The sequence below is a fragment of the Macadamia integrifolia genome, unplaced genomic scaffold (assembly GCF_013358625.1).
Source record: "Macadamia integrifolia cultivar HAES 741 unplaced genomic scaffold, SCU_Mint_v3 scaffold_9A, whole genome shotgun sequence".
Classification (NCBI taxonomy): domain Eukaryota; kingdom Viridiplantae; phylum Streptophyta; class Magnoliopsida; order Proteales; family Proteaceae; genus Macadamia; species Macadamia integrifolia.
The window spans coordinates 278,890-294,880 of record NW_024870677.1 but is presented as its reverse complement, the minus strand read 5'-3'; the positions used below and the strand labels follow the sequence as shown (position 1 = coordinate 294,880).

Sequence of the window (15,991 nt, the reverse complement as noted above, 5' to 3'; positions counted from 1 at the left end):
TTTAAAGTTTTCCGTAGGGTGCATCAAAATTGTTCGAAAGGAAAATAAAAAAATAAAAAGAAATGTGAACTACAAATATTATTTTAGGTGGATACACTATGGAAGAAGGAACGGGGAAGGCAAACTTGAACTTGAGATCTCTTGGTGAATGTTGGCTTTACACACCACAATCTCACGAACTACATTAGGGAGTTGTTGAATTACAAATATCAGATCCAAATCCAATTGTAAACTAAGTCACTTCTTTTACCTATATATTTGTTCTTCTTAGCGATAAAATAGTATGAGGACGTTCCCAGCATAGAATAGCTGCAAAAGAAAAAACATCAGTGATTATCTAAATAGAAATGAATCGTCTTACACTTAATCATTAAATTTAGTAAACATTACATGAATGGCTATGGTAGCAAATAAAATTATTTACACATTTTTTATTATTTGTTCATAGTTATTCATCCATTAATTCTCTTGCAATTTATTTTGGATTCAATTTTGAAATGTAGTATTACTAATTTTCTCGCATGTTCAGTAAATTTTTCTTGTAAATGATAATTTTCAATGTATATTTCCATAATGCGACGCTAATTTTACTATGCTAAAACAAATAATTAAGATGATTTCATGAGATCAATGTAACCTACCTTCCAAATGAACATGTAAAAGGAAAATGCTGCTGAATTGTTCATGACATCAACAGATCTAGAACGAAACCATAGAGCTAAAGCAAGCACAACATGACCTGCTACCTACATATAACAAAACATCACATTGCCTCAATTACTAATAATAAGCTGGGACACATGCACATTATGAATGGAGAAGTGATCTATTCATTCAAGTTGTAGGCAAAAGTTACATACAGAGACAAACTTGCTAAATAAAGTAGAAGCAGAAAAAGCTCCTACTATGATAGCAATTCCATATTCTATTAGAAGGACACTGATGCCAAGAAAGAATGCCTGTTCAAATGAGTAGCAAACTTGTTAGGTTGAATTATTTTTATCTGTTAGAGCAAACATCAAGAAAATACGAAAATAAACCAAGATCGATTTGCATAACACAGAAATTTAATGAGATTCACACACCGGTGTAGTGTGCTACGTCCTCAGGGGAAGAAGAAGATATTTCACTATGCAAAAGAGAAATTACACATAAGCAACGACGAGAAAACTCGTTCTGAAACCCTAACTCGAAAATCCCCCAAATTATAATAACTTGCTCAACAAGACGACAGTACATAATATCTACTTTCATCACAGATCTCAGAAAACTTCTCATTCATGTTGCCACCAAAATATGTCGGAGGGGGTTAATCTTCAAAAAGGGTCAAGAATTCGAGACAAACTTAATATTTTTTTTTTTTACATAGGGAAAAATAATTTTAAACAAAATATACACAAGCAAAAAATAAATCAATTAATAAAAATAAACGATAGAACATTTTATTATAATTAATATGGTTTATAAAAAGGAACTACACAACACCAGTGTGTAGATTCCTACACAGGCCATGTCACATCTCACCCGTGGACACTACTTTCTCTCTCCTCATTAAATGCCCAACCTTATTGGACGATTCGTAACCCTCATTAAAGTTCTATTGAATCTTAATCTTATGGTCATTAATTTTGTAGAAGGTTTTTTTTCTTACATATACTTGAAATGGAAACAATACTATCCACTTACTTTTTTTCTTCCAAGTTCAGTGCTGAAGGTTTTAATGCCATTCTCTTTGTCTCCTTCTGTATCTGATATGTCCTGTTTAATGTTTAAAAAAAGAAAAATGCTATCATATAAAGAAAAAATAATTAAAGCTTAATATCCTAGTGATTGAAAAAATAAAACAAATAATAGAGATGTGTAGGATTAAAACTCTTCTTGCTACTTGCAACACCTAACATGAAAACCTGATATATTCTTTTCAAGTTATGGAATAAGGTGTTTTTTTGTTCATTTTTTGAGAGGCATGAATTTATATATGTGAATTGTAAAGGAAAGGGAAGATTTAAAGATATTGACTATATTTCTTTTCATTTATCAATTTTGTTGCTTTTTATATATATAAAAGGGCATAATCAATGCACGAGGCTCATGTCACTACAGGGTATGGAGAAAGTCATAATGTATACAACCTTACCCCTATTTTGTGGAGAGGCTGTTTAATTAAAATTACTTCATATATATCCTACGCTACAAACTATTCTTATTTATTTGAAAAAATAAAATGAAATAGCACAATATAATCACTAAATAATGCTCTTAATAAACTTCCTATATATTCATAGTATAACAAGGATTTACCTTTAATATTGCAACAGCAATAGAGTGTATACACATTACAACTGTTGTAAGTAGCACTGGCTTTGTAATCACAATTGACCTTCCAAGTAAGTATCTCTGCAAATTTGTTGGTCAGTTTAATTTCAGTCCCTCCCATCACACATGAAAACCTAAAAATAGTAATATTTGATGGCAAGTAAACCTGAAGATACCTGAACATTTATGAAATTGGGGATATAGACAGAGAGACTATGTAGAAACACAATGCTTAGTGCTGCAAGTATGGGATTTCTTTTCCATCTAAGAAAAGGAAGCTATCAAAGGAAAAAAGAAAGAGAAAAAAAAAAAAGAGTTAAATAATGAATTCTGTTGTCACAAAAGCATAATAATGTGATTCTTTTAGAACAAGATATAGAGAAATATTAATTTGGGGAAAGCAAACATGGATATGTAAAACAAGCAAATTGTTTACCTGTGAAGATTCTGTTTCGAGGATCAGGATTAGTTCAAGGTTTACTACCCTGTGTGAATCCGAGATTCACAAATTTTCCTTCATATGGCTATTATCATCTTTATTTTACCATTTCCCAAAAAAAAATCCCCTTGAAAAACAAGTAAATTGTTGTTCCGAAACAAAAGATTCTGTTTCGAAGGATAGGATGGGTCTAAGATTAATTCCATTGTGTGGATCCTAAAAATTCAAAATTAGCCTTGACACCATGAGCTTTGAAACTCTATTTTATCAATTTTCAAAATTTTCAGCTCCAATTTGGAAGTTTCTATTTCAATGACTTGGATTGGTCGAGGACCTTCCTCCATTGATCCACCCCTTTTCTTTGAATTTTCTCTTATATTTTGGTTTTGATTTACTTATTCATCTCATCTTGGCATGGATGACCAAATCGGCACATTATAGGCCTTCGTTGTAAAATCGTGTATTGGGTGCTTTTTTTGCCAAAATTCAAGTTGAATGATTATCATTCAACATTTAAGGCCCGTTTGATAACGTTTCAAGAAACGCGTTTCTGTCGTTTCTGAAAAAGGAACAAAAAGCGTTTGATAAAACTGTTTCGTTTCACTTATTTTCAGAAATAGAAATAGAAATTTCTACCTATTTATGGTTCAAGAAACGACCCAGGCAAAACAAGTTCGCCGTTTCTGGTAATGACTCGTAGCCATTTTTTTCGCTGGTTACTATCGACTTCCAGAAACATGACTTTCAAACACCTTCAATTTTATTTCTGTTTTTAGAAACGGAAATTTATGTTTTTGCCATTTTGTCAAACAAAAACAGCAGAAACGTTATCAAATGGGCCCTTAATGAGCTCAATTCCAATGTCGAAGATTTTTCATTCAATGCATTTGAATCTTACATGACACTAAATTTTTAACTTAGTCTTATTACTCCCTTGATTGAAATATTTTTTGTCTCAATTAAACATTTCAATTAGTTTCTTTTTGTATTTCATTTTTTTCTTCAAAGTTTTAGATTTTTTAATATAATATAGCAATTAAAAAAGAAGAATTGGTATAGAGAACATACATCAATGGAATATGCACTTCCAATTATAAAATGCATGAGTAGGCCACATAGAAGTGCTGCTGATTGAGACATAAATCCGATACCAAAGCTCTGTAAAAGGGGAAAAAAAATTCATAGTTCCAAAGTAAGAACAATCAAAACTGTTAATTTTTTTTTTTAATAGAACAAATTCGTAAATCAAATCAAGATAGATAAATTCACAAACTTTACAATATCAAGGGGAGAAAAAAATGCAAACAACTTTTGAATTAGTAAAATCAATAAAAGAATATAGAAATGGTGTAACAGATGACATATTAGGGTTAGAGTGCTCTCTTCAAGACAGGATAATTCAATCTAAAAATGTGATTTGTTGTACTACAAATAAAGGCAAGAGAACATTGTTTGCCCGTTTCCTCTAACCATAGACACAGTTAGGTGTGAAAATGCTCAGCGTGCACAACGGTGGACTACATTCTTTGCCCCTAAAAATAAAGTACAGATTTGATTAACATCTGACCCTCTCTAAAGAGACCCCCTCTAAAGAGACCCCTTATAATCAGTGTCAAATGAGGCATTAAGTAAATTTTAAAATTCCCATTTTACCCTTGTATGCCAATTCATTGTTCAATCCACCATCAAACTACTTAGTAAGCCCATCTTATCTTCCATTGGAAGAATTGATCAAATATTTTTTTTTCCTAGAGAATAAATTGTATTGTCATGAGAAAAGAAAAAGAAAGAAAAATAAAATTTTAATTATTTATTTAACACAATCAATGTAACCTATAGAAGGAAAAGTAGTATATTAATATTTCAGTTCTCTTTAAAATCTCCATTTATCATCTTTTAGGAAGGAGATTTAATCACTTGCATTAGAGTATTTTACACATGAAAGTATTTTTACATCTCAAGGCTCAGTGGAAGCTTTACTTGTATGTATATGAAACAAACAATTGAAATTAAAGTTTATACCAGCAAGGTAACTGTGCAAGTAATGGCCCAAGCAGTTTCAATTGAGTAATCCCCAGAAGCCAATGGAAAATGTTTTTTATTAATCTGAACACAAAGGGAAAAAACTAAGAAGCAAATAGATGAAAATAGAGAATTAATGAGATTATGTTAATCAAATTTAGAATAACCTTAAACTACATAAAAAGACTAATTAAATCCTATCCCTAAACAATATGCATTTAATTACATAATTAGTCTCAAACATACCTTGTCAATTTCAACATCATACAAGTGGTTTATTCCACTAACATAAGTTTGCATCAACATTCTTGCAATCACAGCCTGAAATAAAAATAATTTGAGTAACATTATTTAATTTTTTTTTAAATTTTTTAAAATTCTTTTAAGATTATTGACCATTTGGCAACCTTAATACTCACCTGGAGTACTCCCAAAAAAAAATTGGGAGAAAGATCAGAAATAGTTTCTACTGGAATAAGAGAAGCTGATATTATCCCAACAATCTGATCATTCAAAAAAAAAAAAAAAAAAGGTAAGTAAATAAAAATTTTGCATTGAGAATTAATTATGTCCCTTTATATAATTTAAACATAAGTCATATTTAGAGTGGCAACCAAAACTTACAATGCCAAACGAAGCATAAGGGCGAGTGAACAATAAAAATGTATTTATTGCCTTTGAAAGGCCAGTTTGGCCAGTGTAACCATCCTGACTTCTCAATGAACTCTTGCACTTGGACCTTTTGTGCTCATCCAACAGCTTCTCCATACTCTTTTGATCATCAGGTAAGGCTGAAAGTCTTGGTGAATGATGTTGAAAACTTTGCTTGACAAACCATTTATTTTTAATTTTATGTGAATTAGTTTTTGGAACTTGAAATGGTAAAATACCTACAAATGTAAAATATGATACATTAGCTCAAATTTATACTCAATCTAAGGGAAGGGTTTCTTTGTACAAGACACCATGAAAAAAAAAATTCTATAAATGATTGATTTCTTAAAACAGTTTCTAAAAATAAAATTTCCATAAACTGTTTTTCATAAGAACTATTTTTAAAAACAGTTTCCAAACAAAATTATGAGGTCTGGTCACATAGCCTCTGCACTAAAATGGGGACCAATGAGAGCTTACAAGGGCATCAACATAGATGATATTTTTTATTTCACAAGGGATGGAACGGTAATTTGCATGCTCCTATGTATAGGCGTATGATCCACACGATCAAAAAGTGTTCTCCCGATCATGTTTCTAAAAATCGCATAGGTCGGCCAATAGATACCTAGGCGAGTGCTACATGGCGAGACGATGATTCAACTGTTTGAAAAAGGCACAGAGAATGAAGCGTTGACAAAGACTCAGGAAACGATGCACTAAAAACTGTTGGATCATTGTCTCGCCACATGGCGCTCGCCCAAGTAGTTATGGACAAGACCTGGGCGATGGGCTAAGGAGAGGAGCCGGATCCGTCAATGAGCTGGTGAACACACATGCATCTAAGAAGAGGTGTGGGATGATCATTCCATTGCCCATATGAGGACATAAGGGGCATAATCCCTTAGTTCTTATTGCAACACTTACTACGCCGCATCAAAACGCACTGAGGTTGTGTTCAATAAACCAAAATAGTGGATCAAAAGCAACTCTCAAAATAATAATCAATAGACCAAAACTAGGAAGAGAAAGCAAATAATATGAGGGAACTTAAAGAATATTTCGAATAAATATCTAATGTGTTCAGATAGATATTCCTTAGAAACATATGTCCAAGGATGCCCAAAATTATGTGCCTCTCTAAGAGAGAAGATAAAAAAAACTAGTCGTTACTATCATCCAAAGCTTTCTAGGTAGCACACAACAAAGGAACATAGAGGCCGGATGATGTATGTCTAACGTCAAAAAGCTGCGTTCAGCATCGGACAGAGAGTAATGTATATATGCCGGTAAGGCTCTTCGAAAAATCTCTATCTGATGTCTGAAAAAGGAAAACTAAATAAAAATTTGGTGTGGTGCAAGACCAAGCGTGGGCATGTGTGAAAATAAACCCTAAACACCCTCCCCCAAACACCACCCCCCCCCAAAAAAAAAAAAAAAAAAACTAGAGAGCATAGGGGTCCTTTTAAAAAAAATCTATACCTTAATAGTTCCCATAACACTAATATGAACTATTTTTTTGGGCAGTCAAGTAATACTAATATGAACTACACTATTCTCTTCCATAAGCAATGTGGGACTAAAGATTTCTCGTTCATTGTTTTACAAAAAGTACCATCGGGGAGGTCAAAGTTTTAAACTTTGCGAATTGTGATAAAGAAAAAAAAAATGGTATTTTGAAATTTACTTTCCCTTTGTAAAACCATTTAATACATCACCATGTTGATTCCACAAAAAAACACAAGAAGTCAATATCCATAGAAAACAAACCTATAAACCAACGTCCTGGCGCGAAATAGGCATGAAGAAAGAGCAATAGACCAAACCAACCCATAAAAATGAAAGGATCCCTCCTTAGACTTGACTAACCTATCCTCAAAACAAATTTTCATCAATTTTGGGAAGGTTTCTTTGATACTACCTTTTTGCAAGTGCATAAGGATTAATCATTGGAGTATTCATTTGATTTGCCAATTCTAGAGCTTTTTTAACTATTCAAGTCAATTCTAATTTGAATCAGATCGAAATCAGTCCTGACCACTTCTATCCCAATTCCATGTTTTAAAACAATACTAATATTAGAATCATACAAGATTGTTAACCCCAAGGGTGTAGCTTAGTTGGAAAGGGAAGCATCTTTTAACTGATGTTGATGCAGTAAATTCAAGAGAGAGAGAAATGGCCTTATTCGGGGATTAGTTTGTTCATCATGCTGATGTGGGGAAGAAGCTTTTCTCACCCCCATTTTTTCTTACTCCCATCCCACTTACTCCTTTGGGGCAGCCCCACATATTCTATGGTTCTCATAGAATTCAAGCCTTCAGCTTGAGTAGTCATGTAGGCTCATTCTGACTCTACAACCGCATGGACTAAGTCATACTAGGGTTGAATGAGAACGATTTAACTTTCACCAAAAGCAGTGAAGAGCACTAAACCCCATATAAGTGGCCCCAAGGGGAGATAAGAGGAGTTGAATTCAGAACCGCACCTTCGGTCCCTTGCAAACTTGGCTACCCCCTTGGCCAAGTTTCATTCATTAATTATGACATTTTCAATGCAGAAAAAATTACTAAATAATAGAGAGCAGCAAGTGAAGTCACCGTTTTGTTGTCCTTGCCATCCCAGCAACGTCTCCAAACTTGCAGTCAGCAGAGGCAGCGAAGAGCCAATATTGGTTGAGTGCAACCTTCTCTTCTCCAAAGGAACCAAAATAGGAGAAAATGATAGCTTCTTCTGTTTCTGGTTATTGAACCGATGATCAAACAAAGATCTTAAGGAAGCTACAAGAACGAAAGATGATGATGATCTCTCCAACAAAGAAGAGCCCATGAATCTTAAATCTGAGAGTAAAACACAGAGGAGATGGTTTTTTGATGGTGCATGTGGTTGAGTTGGGTATTTATAGGTGAAAGGGAGAATGAACTTTTGATGAGGACATGGGGACGCCACTTTTTTTTTTTTCCTAACGACGGGTATCTAGGCCTTCAGCCTGACTAGTCCCGCAGATTTATGCTGACCCTACAATCGTATGGACCGTATCATACCGGGGTTGAATGAGAACCATTCAACTTTCACTCACATGGGGATGCCACTTATGACAAGAAATTATAATTTTATATTTTGATACAAGCGGGTGTAGTGGTAGCAGTAGAAGCAGCAGCAGCTATAAGCAACAGGGGTTTGAGTTCTTTCTTCTTTTTAGGGAAAAGAAAACAAGAGCTGGAGTTTGATAAGTCCCCAAAGAGTAGTTAAAAGAAAGCATTTGCAAAATAATAATAATAATAATAATAATAATAATAATAATAATAATAATAGGAGAAAATGGTTTCTATGAGAGTGTATAATCGAACCCAGTACCCCTTATGAAATGATAAATGATGCATCTGTTGATATTTTCTTATCCATGCATAGGAGTTGCATTTCTTCATAGGAAACATTTCCCCGAACAAAATATAAAAGAATCTAGACAAGTCGATGTCAATTGATATGGATTGATATTGGTTCGTATTTGTAGGGATTGAAAAAGTTACAGGGTCAAGGATTGGCCCACAAATTAATATTTAATTTTTGTTAGAGAAAGAGTGCTACCTTATAGTGTTATATACGCCCTGAGACATGAAAAAGTGGAGTCATGGCATGGACATCTTTTCACAATCTGGTTTTACTTTCCAATGTGCCTAAATGTATGCAATACTATCATGTAGATTTCTTTCCTTTTTAAAAAACTTATAAAAAAAAATCAAAAATCAAAAATCAAAAATCAAAATCAAAAGGAAGAGAGAACAACTTAAATTCAAACCTACCTCTCTATATATGTAATAATTCGCTATCTTTACAAAAAAACAAAAAACAAAAAAAGTCAAGTCCAATCATGTCCCTTATTTTATGACATCAATATATCATTCAAATATGTTAAAAAACTTTTGGAGATGCTTTATTTAGGAGCATGGTTCTTGCGTCATGGTAGAAGACAAGCATTAATGAGGTGGATATTTCCACCTTTCATGTGGTTGGATAGTCACCTCATTGTGTCTGAACTCAGCCCTTGCATTTTTCAACAAAATTCTCTTTCTCATAACTTTTTTGGGAGAAAAAACACTGTAGTCTAGTATTCTCTATATCCAGACACATTTGAATGTAAAAAGATCTAACTGCCATTACGAAATAGGTATTTACACGTTAAATTGTGTTTGGACGTAGAGGGCATAGACATGCAAAGTTCCCTTGCCTAACTTTATTATATGGTTGCATGTGCCTGAGAGTTAGGTTCACATTTAAGTTTGGATATTTTGTTTTGATATTTTGATTCGATTGATTGAGAATGTCATTGATTATATTAATAAGGGTGGGGAGTGGAGGAAAACTTTGTCAGTAAAATTATTTTCCTCATTATCTAGGTAGAATCTTTCTCTCTTCATGTGTCATGTCATTCATAATCATATTAAAATATCTCTTTAGGAAAGAATCCGAATCGAGTTGATCAATCTCAATTCCAGTTAATCAAATTAGATCCATGTACGTAAACTAGGTATAGGATTTAGGATGATTTTGTCTTCTTAGATTAAGTATATCTTCATGTTCGCTATAATTTAAAATATTAATTGACCAATTATTATAGAAATTAAATTATTAAAAAGATAATATGGGACATGGATTATGGATCTTAGTTGAAGAAACATGATCTAGACGCTTGATCAAGGATCTTTATTATATATCATAATTCGGTCTTATGATCAAAGATCTAATTTCATCAAATATGATATGTGACATGGATCATGAATCTAAATGATAGGAACATGATCATCATGATCACATGATTTAGGGTCTTGGTCAGGTATGTTTTATGATCGATAGTGATTCGGGCCTTTGATCAATGATCATCTTCATCAACATGACATCTTTAACCGATGCAGTAAATTCAAGAGAGAGAGAGAGAGAGAGAGAGATGGCTTTATCCGGGAATTAGTTTGTTCATGATGCTGATGTGGGGAAGAAGCTTTTCTCACCCCAATTTCGTCTCACTCCCATCCCATTTAGTCGTTTAGGGCAGCCCCACATATTTTATGATTCTCATAGAACCATACGAGTCATACCAGGGTTGAATGAGAATGATTCAATTTTCACCAAAAGTAGTGAAGAGTACTAAACATCCCATATGAGTGGCCCCAAGGAGAGATAGGAGAAGTTGAATTCAGAACCACACCTTCAAGCCCTTGCAAACTTGGCTACCCCTTGGCCTAGTTTCATTCATTAATTATGACATTTTCAATGCAGAAAAAATTACTAAATAACAGAGAGCAGCAAGTGAAGTCACCGTTTTGTTGTGCCATCCCAGCAACATCTCCAAACTTGCAGTCGGCAGAGGCAGTGAAGAGCCAATATTGATTGAGTGCAACCTTCTCTTCTCCAAAGGAACCAAATTAGGAGAAAATGATAGCTTCTTCTGTTTCTGGTTACTGAACTGATGATCAAACAAAGATCCCAAAGAAGCTGCAAGAACGAAAGATGATGATGATCACTCCAACAAAGATGAGCCCATGAATCTTAAATCTGAGGGTAAGAGGAGATGGTTTTCTGGTGGTGTGGTTGAGTTGGGTATTTATAGGTGAAAAGGAGAATGAAAAGAAGGAACTTTTGATGAGGACCCATCCGTGGGTTGCTCAGATGGTTGGGGTGAATTGGGGATTGTGTCGATAGGCATACAGTCCCAAGTTCGATTATCCATTTATGCATTTGTAATTTAAGTGGAGACTCCCTGAGGATTAGTTGAGGTGCGACGAAAAAAAAACAAGTGCATCGACCCACTCCTTATGAAATGATAAATGATTTGCCTCTTGATGTTTTCTTATGCATGCATAGGAACTGCACTTCCTCATAAGAAACACTTCCCCAAACAAAATATAAAAAAATCTAAATTGGTCGATATCGATTGATATCGATTTGGAGTGATATTGGTTAGTATTTGCAGGGATTGAAAAATGTACAGTTTCATGGATTGGCTCACAAATTAATAATTAAATTTTTTTTTTTTTAGAGAAATGAGCGCCACCCGATAGTGTTATGTAAATCCAGACACATAAAAAAGTGGAGTCGGAATATGGACATCTTTTCACTATTTGATTCCACTTCCTCTGTCTAGGTGTATGAACACTATCATGTTTTTTTTTTTTTTTTTTTTTTAATGAAAATTACAAAAAAGAATATTAGAAAAAAATCAAAAGGAGGAGAGAACAACTTAAATCCAAACCTACCTCTCCCTATGTAATAATTCGTTGTCTTTAAAAAAAAAAAAAAATTGTTGTCCAATAATATCCCTTAATCTATGACATCATTCAAATATGATAAAAAGACAATTTGATGAAATAACTTTTGGAGAAGTTCAATGCTCTATCCAGGAGCATGGTTCTTGCACCAAAATGGGGCCGATGATAGAACACATAGGAGCATTAATGAGGTAGATATTTTTTCACTTTTCATGGGGTTGGACAGCCACCACATTTTGTCTGGGCTTGTGCCCCTACACTTTTGGACAGAGTTCTTTTTTTCATAATTTTTTTGAGAGAAAGAACATTGTAGTCTAGTGTTCTTTATGTCCATACACATTTGAATGTAAAAGATCTAATAGCCCCTATGCATTCAATATTTACACCCTAAATTGTGTCTGGACGGAGAGAGCATGAATGGATAGAGTTCCCTTGCCTAGCTTTATTATATGGTTGCATGCGACTCTCAGTTAGGTTTGCATTTCAGTTTCGATAATTTTGTTTTGATATTTTGATTCGATTGATTGACAATGTCGTTGATTATGTTAAAGAAGGTGGGGAGAGGAGGAAAACTTTGTCCTAAAATTATTTTTCTAGTTTTGTACATAGGTTCTCCCCCATATGTCATATCATTCATAATTATATTAAAATATCTCTTTAGGAAAACTAGGTATAGGATTTAGGTTGATTTTCTGTTCTTAAATCTTGTTCTCTCTTCTTAGATTAAGTATATCTTCATGTTGGGTATAATTTAAAATACTAATTGAACGATTACTATCTAAATTAAATTATTAAAAAATATAATATGGAAATGGATTATGGATTTTAATTGAAAAAACATGATCTAGACGCTTGAAAAAGTATCTTTATTATATATCATAATTTGGTCTTATGATCAAAGATTTATTCTCTTCAAATATGATATGAGGAATGGATTATAAATCTAAATTAAAGGAACATGATCATGATCATGATCATTGATCTTAATTGAAATAACATGATTTAAAGTCTTGATGAGGGATACTTGGGTCTCTTGGGCTTGAGCCCACCTTAAAAGGTTTTGGTTTCACTGACATTTGGGTCCAGCCAATGCATCTCCCTTCCCCATTCCTGTGGTGGTGGCTTGTCAAGGTCAGCCCTAACCGGTCCTGACTCGGGGTTAAGATTGGATTCTTCAGGTCTTGAGTCAGGGCAGGGCCGGACCTAGGCCCAGCTAAAGGGACTAGAGTTAGGCTGGGGTTTTAAAAAACCCATCCAACCTTACCCTGTTTCAGCCCGAATTTAAAGCCTTGATCAATGATCTTTTATGACGTATTACAATCCAGAACTTTGATCAAGGATCTATCTTCATCAAAGAGGATAAATCATGGATAAAAAATCTAAATTGGAACATGATCCAAATCCTTGATCAAGAAACTTTATGGTGAATAAAGATGACGGAGTGCTTAGAGAACTAAATTGGCTTCAATATTTTGGTGGATATAATTAATGACATGTACGAGGGAGTAGTGATGAGTGTCAAAACACCAGAAGACCAAAGCAGTGAATTCCCAATTACAATTGGATTATATCAAGGATCTTCTCTAAGCCCCTACCTGTTCGTGTTTCACATGGATGAGTTAACGAAACACATCCAAGATTAGGTACCATGGTGTATGCTATTCGCTGATGACATTGTACTCGTGGATGAGACTGTGGATGAGATTAACACTAAATTGGAGCTTTGGAGATAACTTAGAGTCAAGAGGTGTTTATGATAAGTAGAAGACAAAGTATATGATGTGTCCCTTTATGTCTATAAACATAGATGTTGCTCTATTTTAATTGTTTAGTGATTTTTTATCTCTCGTTGAAAAAATAAGGGAAAAAATTGAGTATGCTGCTATTATACCATAAATGGGCACCCACTATGTCTATCTATCTTCCCCTTCTTGAAATGACCCATATCGTTCTTGTATGATACCCTATCATATGCCCCCATTAATGTTGTCCACTAAGGCACTGTACTGTAACGATTCTATTTTTTAAACTTGATTCTGGGTTTGGCATACTTTTTTGCATTTCTATTTTCTTGGTGTTATTTTGTGTCTTAAATACTGTATGGTAACCCAAAAAGAAAAATGATTTTGTAACCTGGAACAAATAGAAACCTATATGGTTAGCACTTGTTGAATTACTCGTCATTTCCTTCATAGTCATCATAATAAGTGGAGATTTAAAGAAAACCCCTGTACTCTAAAACTTCACTTCATCATAATCAGTGAAAGAAATATATGCCTCCTCACGATAAAGGATAAGATCAAAACAGAAGTTTCAAATTGAAGCTTTAACCAATTGGAGGGTTTAAGCCCATTGCAAAGTGAACATACAAGTTCAAAATTAATTTTCATAGATGGTGCATATGATCCTTCTAATTGGCAGTTCTGTTTGATCTGTTTTTTGGATAAACACAGTGACAAAAAAGCATCAAGCACATGTTGGATCTGAAAGAACTATCTCAACACTAGACGAAGAGATTCGGGGGATTGGAGAAGCCATTAATCTTTTGGTCAGCTTTTAGTTTATCATTTGATAATTAAGAATACTCATATAAATTTCTTCTTTCTTCAAGTAATTTAAGTATGCTGATTTAAGCGTGACAAGGAATGTGTGGTGGATTATCCTTTTACATATATGCAATATGTTGGATCAGCAAGATGATACAGGTTTCTGCCAACCATATTTCTACTGTAAAAGATTGCCACATGCATTAAAAATGCTTCAAAAAATATATTTATTCAGATGACAAACATCCATAGAAAGCATATCTTTGAAAAATCACAAAAAATAGAACTCAAAACCCGTCTGAGTGAGCCCAGAAATCATTGAACCCCATGAAATTAAATAATTTTCTGCAATCTTATCAGTGACAATTAATGCATCATCAATCTGATCAAGCTTTGTGTACATTGCTACTAGAACATTCTGTGCAATAAGATGACACTCAAATTCTGAATTCAAGACATGGGCATGCAATTGCCTCTTGAGATCAACATCAATAAGACCTAAGCATGCTCTTAATATGCTTCCAGAGATGAAGTGATCTGGCAGAGAACCTGATCGTTGCATTTCTAAATATGTTTTCAACGCCTCCTCCTCTTCATGATTCTGCGAATAGCCACCAATCATTGAAGTCCAAGAAACCTTATTTTTTTCGGGCATTTCATAGAACACCTTCCGAGCATCTTTTAGAGACCCACATTTCCCATAGATATTGTGGATATGATTCTGAAGAATAATGTCCGGTTGAGAACAAGAGTTCAGAAGATGATCACGAAAATTTCCACCGTAATCTAGAGATTTCAGAGTGGAACACCCAGAGATCCTCGACCTCGACTTCACTCTTGCTAGAACAACAGTAAAGTTGCAAACTAAAAAAAAAAATAAGCAAGGAGAGAGAGAGAGAGAGAGAGAGAGAGAGGGACCGATTGCATCACCTCGCTGTCGACAAATCGAAAACGATGAAAGAAGTGGGACTTCTTGCTCTCCTTTCCTCTCCTTCTCCTCTGATTGTTCCAAGAGAAAAGTATGTTTAGGGTTTACAAGACCCTTGAATTCAATGGATTGTTATGTTTTGAGCACAAATTTCAATTTTACCCCTGCTAACTTTTAGGAAAAATTACATGATTACCCACTTTTGGATTTCCCTTTTTAAAATTACCCACAAAAATTTTAGTTAACAAAAATACCCAAAATTAGGTTTGGGTTTACAAAACTACCCACCCAAAGTTTCAGTTAACAAAAATACCCAAAATCAGGTTTGGGTTTACAAAACTACCCAAAATAGTGAGTCTTCATCTTCCACATATAATCATGTATTTTTTAATTATTGAAACTTTGTGTGGGTAGTTTTGTAAACCTAAACTCAATTTTGGATATTTTTGTTAACTTAAACTTTAAGTGGGTAATTTTGTAGAGGAAAACCTAATTTTGGGTATTTTTGTTAACTGAAACTTTTGGTGGATAATTTTGTAAAGGGAAACACATAAATGGGTAATCAAGTAATTTTCCCTAACTTTTAAGTGAGGCTCTTGATTCTGCACCTTTTGCTCATAATCGATTCTGAGTGTGAGAAATTTGCTTTTCATGTTCCAAAAAAGGGACTCCAAAATCTAAAATGTGTACAATTCATTTCAAAAAACAAGAAATTGAACCGAACTTACCATACAATTTTTATCCTATTTCTGGTCCAAAAAAAATGAAGAAACAACAAAATCTATTTTTTAAAATGTTAGTACAGAGCTTAACTTATCATACC

General features: G+C 33.9%; 1 protein-coding gene across 3 annotated transcripts; it reads right to left on the bottom strand.

The window, feature by feature from the left end:
• Positions 1-29: 29 nt before the first annotated feature.
• On the bottom strand, positions 30-11,002 carry LOC122071803 (probable homogentisate phytyltransferase 1, chloroplastic). Of its 3 annotated transcripts, none has more exons than XM_042636214.1 (12): positions 10,746-11,002; positions 5,402-5,667; positions 5,197-5,280; positions 5,024-5,098; positions 4,778-4,861; positions 3,824-3,913; positions 2,493-2,594; positions 2,302-2,397; positions 1,687-1,758; positions 861-959; positions 642-746; positions 30-309 (listed from the first exon to the last, which is right to left on the bottom strand). In XM_042636214.1, exons 1-12 carry the CDS (start codon positions 10,759-10,761, stop codon positions 268-270), a joined length of 1,131 nt encoding a protein of 376 aa, XP_042492148.1. In that variant the 5' UTR covers positions 10,762-11,002; the 3' UTR covers positions 30-267. The 3 variants fall into 3 exon arrangements, with proteins under 3 accessions (XP_042492148.1, XP_042492146.1, XP_042492147.1); XM_042636212.1 differs by lacking the exon at positions 10,746-11,002 and adding an exon at positions 8,032-8,338; XM_042636213.1 differs by lacking the exons at positions 4,778-4,861; positions 10,746-11,002 and adding an exon at positions 8,032-8,342.
• Between the last annotated feature and the right edge of the window lie 4,989 nt (positions 11,003-15,991).